We start from the raw sequence: 16,076 nt of genomic DNA, 5'->3' as shown, positions 1-16,076 counted from the left end.
AAATAACATTGGATAGTCCAAGACTTGTTTGTGTGTGTGTTTATATTCAACTTGTTACTCATCTATCAATCTTTTAATTTTTTTTGTTTGTGCCACTGGCCTTTGCTATATTTCTCCCTCTCCCCACACCCACCCATCCACTTGGAGTACGGCTGCTTCTTCTTGATTTTCTTGACAAGAGCGGAGCCTCCAAGGAAGCTTCTCTCGTAAGACAGTGGATATTTAGTGTCATCATTGATCTGCATGTCGTTGACATCAAGCCTCTCTCTACACTAGTGAGGGTCTTCTGAGACTTGAAACCTCTCTGGCTTAATGGACAGTGGCTCCTCTGTCCATTCAAATGCTGCTTTCTGATGAGGTAATAACCTGGCAGTTGCAGAGGCCTCATTGGACCAGCACAGGCCATTAGGCTGAGGGACAGTGCTCCAATTCTCAGACATCCATCAAGTCCATACAATTCTATGAGCTCATTCTGAACAGTCACATACAAGAAACCTCTGACACTTGTACCTGTACCAAAAGCAAATAGAGATGGAAAGGGAGGAGGGAATTATACTGGGGATTGCTGTGACATAGACAACAGAGCAGCAGTAATGTTTCTAGATTTTAATGGCTATCCTCTGTTATTTATATAAAGACAACTTAGTGCGAAACAAATCTGCTTTAAAAAAAATAAAGATGTAGTCATAAGCAACTGGATGCATTTGTATTTATAGGTATATATTTACCTTTCTTACTCCCAAAATCAATAGAGAAAAATTTGTATTTTCTAACAGGACTGCGAAATATTCAGTGCTGTCAGAACCCTTAGATTGCAGGCAGCCGCTGTAGTCCAGTTGGATCCTCATTGCAGTGCTGAGGACGTAGTTCAGTTTCAATGTGTTTATGCCCGTTGGATAAAGAAAAAGAAAAGCAGGATGTGCTGTCATGATGCTACTGATGCAGGTATTCTGCAGAGGGAGCCACATCCTTTGCACTACTTGTTTGCTTTGATTCCTGGGAACAAAAAATCTCAGCACTGTTCTTGTGATTTATTATGGAAGTTAAGATCGGGTGTATTTTCCATTTTAAGGGATGTTTTGGGGGGGGGTCTTAAAACTAAGCATTTCAAATTATGCCTTATTGTGTGTATTATATACATTTTAAACACCTTGCTACCCATGTTTAATTCACAAAAAGCTATTGCATGATAACGACATACAAAGAAACAGTGTTGACACACTTTTATGTTCAGCAGATGAGATTTAAAGAAAGCAACAACCCCTATTAAAATAACTGTCAGGATTTTATGGTGTGATTTTAATATATAAAGTATGGCAAGGAAATGTGCTACTTAGTGCTTTTAATACATATTTTGCTTTTACAGCATCAGACATATGATTTGCAATCACATCTCATCATCATATTAGGAGATTGTTGTCACATCCACATTTTATAAAAAAACTTTATCAAGAGCATGTTATGGGATGTGATGTGACGTGTTTTATTTAGAAACACCATTATTTGGAACTGCTGTCAAATAGTTTATATCAGAAAAACATAGCATTATTAACTTGGTATTGCATCCCCATAGTTGAAATTGGGCATATTTAAAAATGTATCAATATTTATCCTACAATTGAAACATGTTACAGAACAGCAAGAATAAATATCCATCTTAAAGGGATTGTTTAAGAACAATAGATTTAATTTACTGAAATGATATTCATATGAATAGGGAAACATTTATTTTTTTACATACTTACACTCTGCTAAATAATTTGATGTAATCTGACAAATACATAACAATAGCCCTCTCAGGCATCACTTCAGGGGAGTGGGGGATGAGAGGATATACGTGTCTGGCCCATTAGTTCATGTAATCCTGAGAAACTGGCAAACGGTGAAAAATAACTGTGGATCCCTGCAGTACATGGTGACGCAACTCTTCAGTCCAAAAAGCAACAGTGGGCAACCTGTGATAAAGATTAAGCCTTGAGGGCCACAAGATCATCTCAAACACAATCACAGACTACAAACTTTATCTAATATTTATCATCATCATCATCATCAGCCTGCTGGATGAAGGCCTCCCCAAGATGTTTCTACTTGATTCAATGTACAGTGTCAGGTCAAGCCAGCAAAGCTTCTTACTTAGTTTAAAAGTAAAAATGTTTTCATTGTAGTATAATTTAAGTCACAGTACACTTCAAATGTCAGAATTTCTCTTCAGTAGAAGTCAAATTGTGGATGAGCAGGCTGTAGGTTACCCACCCATGTTCTACAGATACCATTGTTAACAATAGCTGTGATGACACATTGTTTAACACCACCACTGCATATATAGTCCTCAAAGTTGAATACACAGTGGGCAGCACTTTTAGAATCTCGTCAAATCTACCATAATGATTTTGGATTGAAAGAGAGAAGCAACTTGTTAATGATCCAATAACACTGTACATCTTATGAGGACCAGCTCCTGCTCAGTCCAATAGACCCACATGTTCAGTTCCGAAGGTTCAGAGAGATTGCCGTCTCTCAGAGGGCTGTGTAGTGGTTGTCTGCGGTGCTGATGATATCACTGTTACACTCCAGTGTGCTCAGGACCAGATGCATGGCAGGTTCACTTATATTGCGGCTGTAGCTCTCTCTTACACAAGACAGAATATGCAGGAAATGGCAGCCCTTTTCAGCATCTAGGTCACAAATAACAGTAAGTTTAGGACAGTGATTTCAAGAATCTATGAATTTAAGAATTTAAATATTAAGTGTATATCATTTTGATTTGAATGAATGAACAATGAATGATCAATGATGTGTATTTTGAAAGCTCTACAAAGCCATGTCTTGAAAATTTGAGATTCTGCACAATATTTCACAAACTTGCATCACAAAGCAGTCTGCTCAATTGGTTCTATTAGTGAAGCCAACATATAAATCCTAATAATTTATATGTTATTCATGATCATCTCAGTCATGGCTTTTACTTTAACACAGTGACCATGGCAAAAATGGGCTCAGTGGCAGTCTAAATGGAGGTTGAATCATACCTGAAAAAGATCATTCTTTAAACAGCGGTGTACACCGATCAGCCATAACATTATGACCACTGACAGGTGAAGTGAATAACACTGATAATCTCGTTATCATGGCACCTGTCAGTGGGTGGGATATATTAGGCAGCAAGTGAACATTTTCTCCTCAAAGTTGATGTGCTAGAAGCTGGAAAAATGGGCAAGCGTAAGGATCTGAGCGACTTTGACAAGGGCCAAAATTGTGATGGCTGGACAACTGGGTCAGAGCATCTCCAAAACTACAGCTCTTGTGGGGTGTTCCCAGTCTGCAGTGGACAGTACCTATCAAAAGTGGTCCAAGAAAGGAAAAGCGGTGAACCGGCGACAGGGTCATGGGCGGCCAAAGCTCACTGATGCACGTGGGGAGCGAAGGCTGGACTGTGTGGTCCGATCCAACAGACGAGCTACTGTAGCTCAAATTGCTGAAAAAGTTAATGCTGGTTCTGATAGAAAGGTGTCAGAACACACAGTGCATCGCAGTTTGTTGCTTATGGGGCTGCGTAGCCACAGACCAGTCAGGGTGCCCATGCTGACCCCTGTCCACTGCCGAAAGCGCCTACAATGGGCACGTGATCATCAGAACTGGACCACAGAGCAATGGAAGAAGGTGGCCTGGTCTGATGAATCATGAGTTCAAGGTGTTGACTTGGCCTCCAAATTCCCCAGATTTCAATCCAATCGAGCATCTGTGGGATGTGCTGGACAAACAAGTCTGATCCATGGAGGCCCCACCTCGCAACTTACAGGACTTAAAGGATCTGCTGCTAACGTCTTGGTGCCAGATACCACAGCACACCTTCAGAGGTCTAGTGGAGTCCATGCCTCGACAGGTCAGGGCTGTTTTGGTGGCAAAAAGTGGACCTACACAATATTAGGCAGGTGGTCATAATGTTATGGCTGATCGGTGTATTTTTCTGCATGGAATTCTGTAGCTATTGATTCAGCAGAATCAACAAAAACAGTCACAAGTAGTGGGTGATTAACCTCTTAGCACTCTGAAAAGCATAAATGGATCCAGTACATGTGAATGTTTAAGGACTCATTCACATTTTGAGTTTGAATTAGGACACAATGACACAACCACTGTGGAAATCTCAGGCAGCCAAGGAAAAGGGATTACCTCCATGAGTAGGTGAAAACTCAATCCAATAGTGTCCTAAACCCTATTAAACCCCTGACACCTGTGGCTGACTGTAATGCAATATGCTCTACAGGCTGTTTGTCTGAAAAGCTAGTGACTCACACTTCTCTCTCTGGGAATCCTCCTTGATAATCTCTTTGGTCACCTTGTGTAGCTCCTGGTCTTGCTCAGTTACCTTTTGACATAAAAACACAGCTACATGAGCATCTGTTCTACTGATCACATTAGCAGACTTGCATGTCTGTAATCCTTAAACTGGTAAGACGCCTAGTACACAGATCTTTTCTTCCGGTGGTCAGTGTTATCACTAGTGTTAAAAACAATAGAAATAAAATAAAGTGCTTAAAGACTTTGGTAATACAAAAAGCACACAGTAAATGCAAGAGCAGCATTTAGTTCCTTATTTATTGAACAAAGCAAATGTACTGTTAAGGCACATGTTTTAACACAGAAAATAACAAGGCTATAGAAATATCCTATGATTCTATGATGAAGATACAAATGCAAAAGCTTCAAATATTGTATCACCTTTACATTATTACTTTATTTCTGTATGAAATTACTTTTTCATTTTGATTATTGCCGTGCCGTTCTTCTGTGAAGTATGACACACCTAGGAGGAGGCAAGAACAGTTTGTACAACAGAGTGCTAACCTGGTAGACTTCTTCTTGAGAGTTGACTTTACGGAACACCAGCCCTTCTTGCTGGAGAATCTGAACGGCCTGCCTGATCAAATTATGTACCTGTTTCGAGGTTGACAGCATCTCCGCGGACTCCTAAGCACAAGAAAAACAAGTGAAAAAATTACGAGAAACAAATGACTATTCAACAGAAAGCAGTACATAATCCCTGCAAGACAATGTATATATTTCACAGATTTCTCCAAGCAAACAGATTGGCAGAAGGCAGGTTTAGTGTAGCTCTAATAAAAACACTAAAGTAATTCAAATAAAAGCATGCAAAAGCACAGTCAGTTGGTACAACATATATAAATGATGTGTTAAAACACATACTGAACTCACAAAGCAGTTTTTTTTTTTTTTTTTTAAAGAAGCATTAGTAACCTTAATACACAGACTCTTGTGTATAATTCAGATATGCCAATGTGCAAATCAGTTGGCTTTAAATCACACGCACACATAAAAACACAACATTTAGAATTTAAATGATTTTTCCTTTCTAATAAAATACAGTCAAGGTAGGCAGACTTCATTCCATAACTCAAAGGAAAGATGTTTCAGTTTATGTTCCCCAAGCCTCTCTTTTGTTTTTGTTTGCCAAGAGTATTTATTTTCCGCATACAAAGCCTGATTCTAATTAGACAAGTTTCCAGTGCAGTTTCCTGCATTTTAGTACTTGGTCTCACTTATTGAAGAATATCCTTAATAGTTAGCAGATGTGACAGCAAGGGCAGTGCTCCCAGCAGGTGGTAGAGGGCTGTAGGCCTTCTGAACCATGGCCCCCGGAGAAGCGAAAGAGTTACGAGAGTCCGTCTGGGTCGGCAGAGGTCAATCCCCTAAACTGCAAGTTCATGCAGCATTTCTCTCCAATGAGCAATGGGAAATAGTTTTGAACTAAACATAACACTCCAGAACAATGCCAGCCCTGTTGCTCCATGCCCAGCAATACAGTTTCTTTGAGAAAAAAGCCCTGGGATTTAACCAGGAAGAACACAACTCACATCCCCTCCAGCTACCAGTCAGATTTTAAAGTGATGAAGGTAAAAAGGTCAGATCAGCCTCACTTTTGACTCTGTTGTCAATGTGGCTTTGTCGGTACCTATTCATGCCAAATATGACTTTGTTGAAGAGATTTAATTCAGCGGTTCTCAACTTGGGAACCCACAACTGCTTTTATCAAAACCTGCTGTGAAAACACAAAACAAAAGAGGACACCTACAGATAAAAACTGTGAGACCTCGGAAGGAGGCTGCAGCATTGGTTGAAACTTGTGCACATACTGTCAGACCTTCAGTGGTGTTAGAAAGAAACAAATCCAATTCTCACCTGCTGGGCAGAGGGGCTGTGAAGGGGGCGGCTGGCCAGAGACACCAGACTGTCCACAGTCTCCAGGTCATGGGCGTGGAAGCTCCCCATGCCCGTCTCCCTCAGGAAGTCCTTAAGGGTATGGCACACTTGCCCCAGCAGGCCTGGCAATGATTGGAAGCCCTCAACTCTGCAGATACAGCAGGCACAACAGCCAATTGCTCTCTAGACTAACAGCCAAACACACCAATCTACTGTTCTATATTCAATTAATAATACCCCTGAAGTATTATTGTAAATAATATGGGGCGAATAGTAAAGGGTGAATCCCTCGAGACAAAGGTATGAAAGGACAAAGGTATGAAAATGTAGAAATTATGTTTAGAAAATTGTGGTAACTGAGGTCCTTAGTACAGTTCATGGATTGTTCATTTGGAAAACAGCTGTAAATTGTACATAGGATAGTGTGGGAAAGAAAGAAAAAATTCTGACAACGTATTGCTTTCTTAACCCATCCTCCAGCATGTAAATTATTACAGAGTGGGGTATTAATATAGAGCATTAAAAGGGAACCATAATTTTAAATAAACAGTTGAATTCCCAAATATATAGCTGAATAATCTCAATTCACTGTGACACTACTTACTCACTGCCAGTGATTGGCACTTGAAATGGCTTGTCATAGAATCTCCGATACAGCTGAGGAACTTCCATCATCCAGGAAATCTGGATTGCCAGCACCGGGTCTTCCACTTTATCTAAAGCAGCAAAACCAGCAGGACTGTCAGCACAAAACAAAAAAATAAAGTTGTACTGGATGGCAGGTCCTAGTTATGCACCAAACTGGAGTAGCCTGTGAAAACACTGTTTTAATACAAAAACTGGGTTAGCTTCTGTAGGAAAACACAATTTTCTTTCATACAGAAAATGCATTTTGAGTAAATGAAGAAAGAAAAAAGAAAAAAGAAAAAGGTTTCGTATGCAAAACCCAATCTGAATTTTCACTTGGCCCTGGCAGCTTGTGATGGCTATGCAAAACGTAATCCAGAAGCTCTCAAATTCTTTGAAGTGTAGCAAATGTCTAATGTGTGCTTTGGAGAGGAAGCTGACTCACTTTGGATGTGTTAAGGAAAAAGAAAATAAACCATTCTTGAGAATAAATGTCTTCCTCAAAATGCACAGCAGAGAACAGGCTTAAGAGGACCTTATTTTCTCTGCAGGAAAACTGTGAACAAATGCCCCACTTAGTAAATGTAATACAAAAGAAAAAGTACCCAGTAGTCACAGAGATTTTGGGGTGAGGTTTTTGAAGACTGACAGGACTCCTCTGTGGGCTATGAGAAATGACAGCAAAGGGGAACAGTGGGGTGAAAAGTACAGTTCCCCTTACAGTAGGTGGATGCTATGATTTCACGATCCCGGTGCCTGGAGGTCTTGATGGGACCCCTAGCTCTGAATAAATCTCCAATCTCCAGGCAGGAACTGGTCTGTTGGGCCTGCTGCAATTTCTGGAGCTGCTCAGCCAGGTGAAAGCCTCCCAGAGTGGTACCTTGACACATCGACAAACCAAATCCAGGCCAAAAGTCACATACCCTTCAATCCCACTCAACATTTATACAGCAATAATTGAGGCAGGATACTTAATTGTACTATTACAATTTTTTAAAACCAGAAAATCTAATTCTGAAAATGATTTAGAAGAAAATGGTACAGTACACTCCATACACAAAATAATTTTATAAGAAAAGTTATTTATAGTCCTAAATAATAATAGAAAAATATATCAAACAGGCCTATTTATCTAGTATGATAGATTTGCTACAAATCAAATCTCATTAATAGTTAAAATTTCCAAAGAGGTAGGCAACCGCAAAACACTGACTTTCTGTGCAGGCTGTGCAGACTGGTTTATCCAGCTGGACTAGAAGTAGACAATTAGAAATGAATGTTTATTTTCTTTGAGTTTGAAGTTCCCAAATCTGCCTTGGTGAATAAAACATATGGTTTTCAATCAATCTCAAAAATAATCTGGGTTGTAATACCTCACCACAAACAGTATAATCTATTAACAGAGCTAACATATATCGTAATCACTTACATGATTAACTATTCGGTCAGATCAAGCCAGTAGCTTCTATACCCATCCTAATCCACAATCAGCCATATGGGGCTTAATTTAGCACAGGATGACAATGGTGCAAGACAAGGTACTTATCGCAGGGTTTACATTTCCCTTAGTTAGAAATTTGTAATCTTCTACATGGATTTAATGGAGAAATTGATACATAATACCAAGCATCTAAAAGGGTTAGGATTTTATTCTCACAGTCTAAAATGTTACCTTTCTAACCCCAAGGTGTGTGTTTCAGCTATAAATTGCATAAACTCAACTAGGACTTCTTTAAAAAGCAAGTCCTAAATAAAACATAATCTGGGACATTTCAGAGATTTAATTTAGAGTAAATCTATGCAGTACTGACTAAGGGCTGGACCACATCACACCTTTGACCTACCCACAAATTACAAATTACAAAATATTACAGATTTTGTTCCTATTAAGGCACCCTGGATTGATGATGTTTCTGGATAGTGCATGTGTTAGTGTCAATCCCTGGTCGATATACATTCCAGTATAATTATACCAGTACCAGTATATACCATTATAATTTGAAACAAAAACTAGGAAAGGGACATACATTTGACAGTTTCAGTGCCTTCTTTCCATTGTTCATCCTTCCAGCAGAGGCAGTTAATGACCCCCGTGCCATCATCCACTGCAGCTCAGAACAAAGGATAAAGTCAGCTGTCTTGACAGAAACTCCCAAGATTCAAGTCAAGTTTAAAATTAGACAAAGGTAGAATACTAATAGTCATTTTCTTTGAAGCAATTAGCATGCTTCCAAATGAGCTATTTGGGCGGTGGGCCTCCTCTCAATTTTAACCTCATATGTTCTTATATATATTCCAATAAAGTGAAGTTAGGAATGCATATTTTTTCTGAAATGAAAACAAATTCATATCATGTTGGATTTATCTGCCTTTATCCAAATAGTGACAAAGTATTCTGAATTGACTATGAAATCATACGATTGTGTTTCAGTCATTATTATTTGGTATGTGTCATTTCCTTGCTTGGGGTCTTACCTCCATAGCAGAAGAAGTCTTCTCGCTCTCTTTTATATACTACAGTTCCTAAAACATCCACTTTGTAAATGGGGTGTGCTTTGTAAAAGAAAATACCTGGGAAGACAAAGAGGCAAGTTGGTTATTAAAGTCAAGACTAGGGAAATAACCACAAAAAAAAAAAATGGTAACCACTTTTAACACCAGCACTGTTGTAAGGTGAAACGATAGTCAAAAATGTAATTATAGATTTTTAGGGTTGGTTTCTTAACATATTAGATAGTATACACTACCGGTGAAAAGTTTTAGAACACCCCCATTTTTCCAGTGAACAACCTGAAATGTCACAAAGGTAAGCGGTAAACTGCCAGAGGAGTAAAAAGTTTAGACTACCAAAAACTGAAAATTAATGTGCATTTCAGAGTTATATACTGTGTTACTACACCCTCTTAAGCATTATTTGGCAGTGTTACACACAGCTCCTATGCATAGAAGTTACACTGTATTCCTACAATGCGCACATCATTTGAAAGCTTATTCTCTTGGCTAGCAGTGCATTTAATTATCAAACACATACGATTTACAGCATCCGTGTCGCCTGATGGACACGGATCACTCAGTTTTGATTGGATTTCTTTGCAAATAGTCTTGTTTTGTTCAGAACAACCTAACAATTAATCCAGTATATATTATTTTATGTGCTATCAAACACAGAGAAGTTCAGATCCAATTATGCAAAATTGTTGTGTAAACACTGTAAACAGTTTTCCATCTTCACATTTTGAGCTCTCTGCAGGTGTGTGTTGCTTCTGCCAAAATGTGGATGGTCTTGTTTTGATCAGTAGACTGTCTGGTTCCAGAAAATATAATAATTGTCAATATTTCCTGAGATTTTGTATTTCAACTAGACCTAGTATCCCCCCACCCCCCCTATTCAGAATGCGCAGGGGTGGGTATAGAAACCAAATTCTTCACATCAAAGAATGCTTCACATTGTTAGCAAGCAGAGAATCTCAGCTGTCATGGGATACCAAACACTTGGCAAACAACACAACAGTGAAGAGTACACATGGGATTAAAGAGAAGCACACAGATTTGGTGCCATTTTAAGGGTACGGGTTTAAGGGGTTAATTGTTGTTAAACAAAATGATACCATTATTTATTTTTTATCTCCAATTGTTTATTTGTTCTATGCTTTCATTTCAGAGTACACGGAGACATTAAACTGCATAAATTTCAGGTGTTGATCGGTAGTTTTCATATGGAATTGAACACCGAAATCAAAGCCAAACAATGGAAAACAGTATCAAAGTATAAACTTTTCAAAACAGAAATCTGTAAATTCTATTTTTGTTTCATCTCAAGGGATCAAATCATGTTCAGAACATAAGAAATTCTGCACTTATAATAGGTGGATCGTCTTCATTCTCGCTCAACACTGTGACACTATTCATGAACACGGAAGAAAGAGCTATATTTACGAAAATGTAAATGACCTTGCCAAGAGTTTTGGAGAACCACAGTGGAAGACAGGTAAAGTTCAATGATCTATATTTAAGATCCCAATCTCATAGAGCAAAAGGACATTTGATCTTACTTTCTCTCAACGCGTACAAATTAATAACAGGTTACTGTGAAGAGGAATACATTCCAGTTAAACTGGGTAGTCAAGGGTTTGTAGTACTGGCAGTCAGCTGTACAGGATTACAAGAGGTAGCTGGATACCTGGGACCTGCCGCGACTCCTTCATCTGCAGGATGTCTTTGATGTACAGCCTGGCGAAGGCAGAGAAAATGGGATCCAGACCCCAGTGCAGAGAAGGGGGCTCCTCCTCAGAGCTCTTTCCCTCATTCTGCATCAGGCAGCCTTCACAATCCCCAGCTGGTATTAATAATAAATAAATAAAATGTTGATTTGTTTTTTTCACAAGTACACTCTAATTTAATGGTTTGTGATTTTCCAAAGTGTGAAAACATAGAATAATTTGTACTGAATAAAAGAGCAGGGTTTCTAAAGAGCCAGGCACAGAACATGCAGGAGGTTCTAAATAACAGGAAAGACAAGAGTGCTGGGATAAGTCAAACTTATTTTGTTTTTCAAAAGGACTCCTTTGGGATTCAGGTCCAGAAACTATTATGCAAGTATTTCAACGAGTGGCACAATATGCCCTGACATGTTTCTGTTATGCTGCCGAGTTCATTTAAATAAGCCAAAGAAAAACCATCCCAGCCAGATAAACACCCTAGTCGAAGGGTTCCCTGCAGACGTGCGTCTTTCATGATAAAATAGTAGCCCGAATAAAACAACAATTTGCTGGGCAGAACAGCAAGTCTGTGCCACCTTGCCAGCAAAATATACTGTTGGGAACCACGCAGCTCAAGCAGCAGTAATTACAATAGGGCAGCAATGTGATGCCAGGAATTGGCATATTTGCCACACCATAGTCTGCAGCCCACAACTTGCAATCTAGGAAGAGCTTTCGTATAATGAATTAAGGCCTGCAAACACGGTGGTGTTAAAACAAATCACGACAGACTTTAAAAATATCCTCCAGGGAAACAAAAACAACAACAACAACAACAAAAAACCTCTAGCCTTGGTTCAGAAGGCCTTGCATGATCGTTTCAAAAATATATATGCGCACAATCTTAGCAGGAATTCATGGCTGTCTAATTTACACGTAGTACACACGGAGATAAAATCGAAAAATAAACAAAACATTTGATACAAGACAGAGTTCATAGTACAACCATTGCTATGTCTATGGCGAGGTCAGGAGTCTTTCCCCTTTGTTAAATTATGTGGTCGCGACTATCAGGATGGGACTGCATGCTAAATTGATAATACAATAACGTATTCGGTCTGCAATAGACAAATCAAAAAAGTTACTACTTTCAGCTATAGCATATATACATATATATATATATATATATATATATATATATAGTTTAATGAATGTATGTTGAAGATAATCTAATAATATAATGAACACTTAAACCAGCAATAAACCGTTCCTTGACCATGCTATACACCTCTATGAAATAAGGAGTCTACCTCTATTCCCCTCCAATACGCCGAAGTTCGTTTTCCCGGGTTTGTTATTAACAAACCAGCAAGCCAGAACTGCATGCACAGGAAATGGCCAACAAATACTATTCCCTGAGTTGATACGGTACTTTATCACACATTTCCAGTTGCACGCCAGCTTCCTCTATGGGTCCCTTTCCTAGAAAAACGGAGAACATGAACACTGTGATATAAACGTTTGGTCCCTTGATAACTCATTTTAAAAATAGTTTACGTTGATCGAATGATAACCATTATTATTATGTTTTAATTCGTTTTAATTGAGTCCATATATATAATTATTATTTGTATTTCTTATCAGACGCCCTTATCCAGGGCGACTTACAAAATAAGCACAATACAAAGTGCAATACAGTTAATATATACAAAATACAGTATGTTGTGTTATGTTGTTTTTAATTACTAGGTTTAGAGAAAGACACGCCAAAAATCAGTTTCACAGAACTAGGAAGAAAATAATTAAATGACTACGAATCGTTTAAATTCGGAAAACGGGTTTTGCAAGAATATATGTTTTGATCATGAAGTGAATGTCGTAGCAAAGTCGGCGCCCTATGCTTATCATATTTGGTTCTGTGTACATAAAGAAAACACAAAATACATTTAATTAGATTATCCATCCGCTATTAAAAAAATAATAAACGAAACTAAATAAAAATTAAACCAATCCTCGAATAATAATGAGATTGACGTGAGAGGTGGCTCAGCATCACGCAGGACACTGATATATATGACCAAACTCGCCTCCCAGGCAGACCTATCACATTCTGTGGGCTTTACCTTAACGCCCGGGTCTTTTCGTTTCTAGTCCCAACGTGACACAAAAAGAGGTCCCAGATGACTGTATACATTGCGGATTGTTGGTGCCATATTTATAACACGGGGAAATCAAGAAAGTGCCACCTAGCCAACAGGCACCTCAAAACACAATAAAAGCTGCGTGGGCCTGGGAGGCACCTTTGGTTACCCACACGTCTCTGTGCGTGCGTGCGTGCGTGAGTGAGTGAGTGAGTGCGTGCGTGCGTGCGTGCGTGCGTGCGTGAGTGAGTGCGTGACACGGCTCGCGAGTCCGAGCGCGCGCCTCTCCGCGGAGCAGACCTGAAGTTGTTGTGTTGAGGGGGGGGCAGAAAAAAAAAAAAAGCATATTCAAGGTGCCGATCCTGTGACTCCCAATTTGAAATACATATCCGGGTGAGAGCTGGGAGCGACAGGGAGACCGGTTCTGGAATCGACGACACCAGGGAATTAAGTCGGACGGATTCTTTTGTGTGCTCATCATAGAGGAGAAAAGGGGGGAAGCGATCGCCTTGTCTGTGGCTGTTTGGGCCGAAGCTCCCGGCTGTGCGTGTCTTTTCCGCGGAGTTGGGGAAGGCAGCCGCTCCCCCGTCTCTCCCACTGACAGCCAAGGCGAGGGCAGGGGTGGCCACGGGAGTTTTTCTTTGTATTGTATTATTGATCCTTTCGAGAATTGAAGGACCGAGGGGTTTCATTCGCGCTGAATGAAGAAGTGGGAGTTTGTGCACATTTTGGTTTGAAGTCGCCCTCCGCAGATATCCGCCGCGCCGACATCTCGTCTGTTATTAAAATGAGATCAGGCTCATTCTTTGGGATTTCTCAGATTTGAAGTCGGTTTTCGTCACTTGTGTTAGTGATGCGGGGAGACAACACTATTTTAGACAGTTACACGAATATGGTGTAGCTAACTGGCTGATTGAGAGGGGGAAAAAAAGTACTATATTAAACGCAGATCCTTTTTATTTCAGTAAAACAGGAGGCGTTTGCGTAGGGCGTCATTTCTAGCAATACGGTTTGGAAAGAAAGGCAAAAGATGTCGTTTTTTAACTTTCGTAAGATTTTTAAGCTGGGGTCGGAGAAGAAGAAGAAACAGTACGAACATGTCCACAGAGATGTGAATCCGGAGGACATCTGGGAGATCGTGGGGGAACTGGGAGATGGTGCCTTCGGGAAAGTGTACAAGGTAAGCTGGGTCTTTGAGTTTTTAGGCAATTCATGGCCACGGTTCAATGTCACAGACCAATGCCAGCGGCTGCAGAAGTTGTAACAAATACAAGAAGTGCTTCCGAAATACATGATTGACCGTGACGAGCAACAGGTTCTGTCCACAAATGCCCCCATCTATGTGTTTTTTTTCTTTCTTTCTTTCTTCTAAACCCTCCTTTCTGAAAGGGGAATGAGCGTATTTAGAAAAATAATTAAGGTTATCTTTGTATTGTTTTCGTTGTGTTCACATCCCACCATGTCTCGCCAGGGAAGCTATTCTGACTATTGTACCGTGTGTTCGGAGGCGTTCATCCTGCAAATCCGCCTGTCCTCGATAATCTACGCACTTAAGTAGCAGGATTAAGAAATGCATGCCTCCGTGGGACCCCCAACGCTACGTAGACGTTTCTTTAAATGGCTTCTCGTCTGACGAAGTGCCCCCAAGTTTCGGGAGATTGTGGGCACATGGAGGTCGCGTTGTTGTAGCGCAGTTGTCGGCGGTTCTGCGCAGATCTGTGGAGTCCCGCCGATCCTATTGGTGGAGCCGCGCAGAACTGCGCAAATCTGCGCTACACGAAGTAAGGCTGATTGTAAGGTCATGATTTGTCACGTTGCGCCCACTCTTGTTTTTTTTTTTTTTTTATAAATCCGTGATCTAGTTCATTAGGAGGAGCTTTGGATGCGTTACTATCTTACATCAGTCTCTTTTCAACAGTTCACTGCAGACATGTGAATGTGTCATTTTGAAACGTTTTTCTTGCACACCTGTATATTTGCTTGGTAGGTTGATCTGTCAGCTGTGACTCCTGTGAGAGTAATTCTGTAATTCAGTTTGTATAGTTCAGGGTGTGGAGACGAGAGGAGCTCAAAATATGCCTGTGAAAAGTCAAGCTTCCTGAAAGTAAGCGGCTGACGCATTGTGTTTTCGTTACGTCAACACGTGTGCCTAAGATTTGCATTGCATTGTCGTTAACATTAAATCTGAAGTTTGACAAAAATGTACAGTATATGTGGAAATCTCATCATTAATACCTAAACACTCGTGATCGATTTTATATATTAAAGTGTCTATACATATGTATTGATATACTGTATATTTAAAGTATAGTACAGTAAGGTTTTTCCTCACAGTCACTATCTTAATTGACGTCAGCTGCACAAATACTATGAATACTTAAATTCCCAGGAGGTGGAATGGAATCAGTGGGTACTGGAAATTTCAAAGGACACTTTTTAGATTTTGAAGTATAGGTAATATAATGTACATTTTTGTATTTTAATTATTTTAGATGTAAGCATAATATTCACAATTTAACCATCTCCCTGGTTAAGCTTTTAACCACTGTGAAATTGCTTAGCTGTTCATTTGCACCAGCTTATCTGCCATGGCAATAAATAAAGATAGCACACACTTTGGTAAAGGTCTGCTTAGTGTTTGCTTTTAGAATGTTTCCTGTACAAATTCTGTAAAATTATATTACATTAAAACAAAACAATTATACTGAATGTAGAGCAATCCTTTTTAAAGTAGTTCCAAATAAACAGGCTTATATTATAGTATTATTTAAAATATGCCATCATTACATTTCCAGACTCATTTTAAAACTAGGCCTATCACTTTTCACCGTAGTTCCTGCACCTCAAAGATTAGATAATGTGAGACAATTTATATTTTCACAACTGA

General features: G+C 39.6%; 2 protein-coding genes across 6 annotated transcripts in view; one reads left to right on the top strand and one right to left on the bottom strand.

Annotated features, from left to right (window-relative positions):
- Positions 1 to 1,012: 1,012 nt before the first annotated feature.
- stn1 (STN1 subunit of CST complex) lies at positions 1,013 to 13,373 on the bottom strand. 3 transcript variants are annotated; one of them, XM_066693173.1, is made up of 11 exons: positions 13,172 to 13,373; positions 12,359 to 12,530; positions 11,030 to 11,185; positions 9,325 to 9,420; positions 8,877 to 8,954; positions 7,571 to 7,729; positions 6,827 to 6,938; positions 6,202 to 6,370; positions 4,849 to 4,971; positions 4,297 to 4,369; positions 1,013 to 2,675 (listed from the first exon to the last, which is right to left on the bottom strand). In XM_066693173.1, exons 3-11 carry the CDS (start codon positions 11,160 to 11,162, stop codon positions 2,518 to 2,520), a joined length of 1,101 nt encoding a protein of 366 aa, XP_066549270.1. In that variant the 5' UTR covers positions 11,163 to 11,185; positions 12,359 to 12,530; positions 13,172 to 13,373; the 3' UTR covers positions 1,013 to 2,517. The 3 variants fall into 3 exon arrangements, with proteins under 3 accessions (XP_066549270.1, XP_066549269.1, XP_066549271.1); XM_066693172.1 differs by lacking the exon at positions 12,359 to 12,530; XM_066693174.1 differs by lacking the exons at positions 7,571 to 7,729; positions 12,359 to 12,530.
- Positions 13,374 to 13,465: 92 nt separating this feature from the next.
- slka (STE20-like kinase a) overlaps positions 13,466 to 16,076 on the top strand; it is a 40,806-nt gene continuing 38,195 nt past the window's right edge. Inside the window, exon 1 of one of the 3 annotated variants that reach the window (XM_066693220.1) lies at positions 13,466 to 14,369. In XM_066693220.1, the coding sequence (XP_066549317.1) occupies positions 14,220 to 14,369 (150 nt within the window). In that variant the 5' untranslated portion in view covers positions 13,466 to 14,219. The remainder of the gene's footprint in view (positions 14,370 to 16,076) is intronic. The other 2 variants (XM_066693218.1, XM_066693219.1) reach the window with 2 other exon arrangements.

Source organism: Amia ocellicauda, chromosome 20 (assembly GCF_036373705.1).
Source record: "Amia ocellicauda isolate fAmiCal2 chromosome 20, fAmiCal2.hap1, whole genome shotgun sequence".
Taxonomy (NCBI): domain Eukaryota; kingdom Metazoa; phylum Chordata; class Actinopteri; order Amiiformes; family Amiidae; genus Amia; species Amia ocellicauda.
Note: the sequence above shows the minus strand (reverse complement) of the source record. Positions and strands in the feature narration are given on the sequence as shown.

What these genes read in the sequence shown, in the direction of transcription:
- stn1 (XM_066693173.1), bottom strand. Translation starts at nt 11,162, where the DNA reads ATGCAGAATGAGGGAAAGAGCTCTGAGGAGGAGCCCCCTTCTCTGCAC. An exon ending in AATCATAGCATCCACCTACT is followed by an intron (nt 6,939 to 7,570) that starts GTAAGGGGAACT and finishes TTGCTGCTTTAG; the next exon opens with ATAAAGTGGAAGACCCGGTG. An exon ending in GGATTCCCAGAGAGAGAAGT is followed by an intron (nt 2,676 to 4,296) that starts GTGAGTCACTAG and finishes TTTGTGACCTAG; the next exon opens with ATGCTGAAAAGGGCTGCCAT.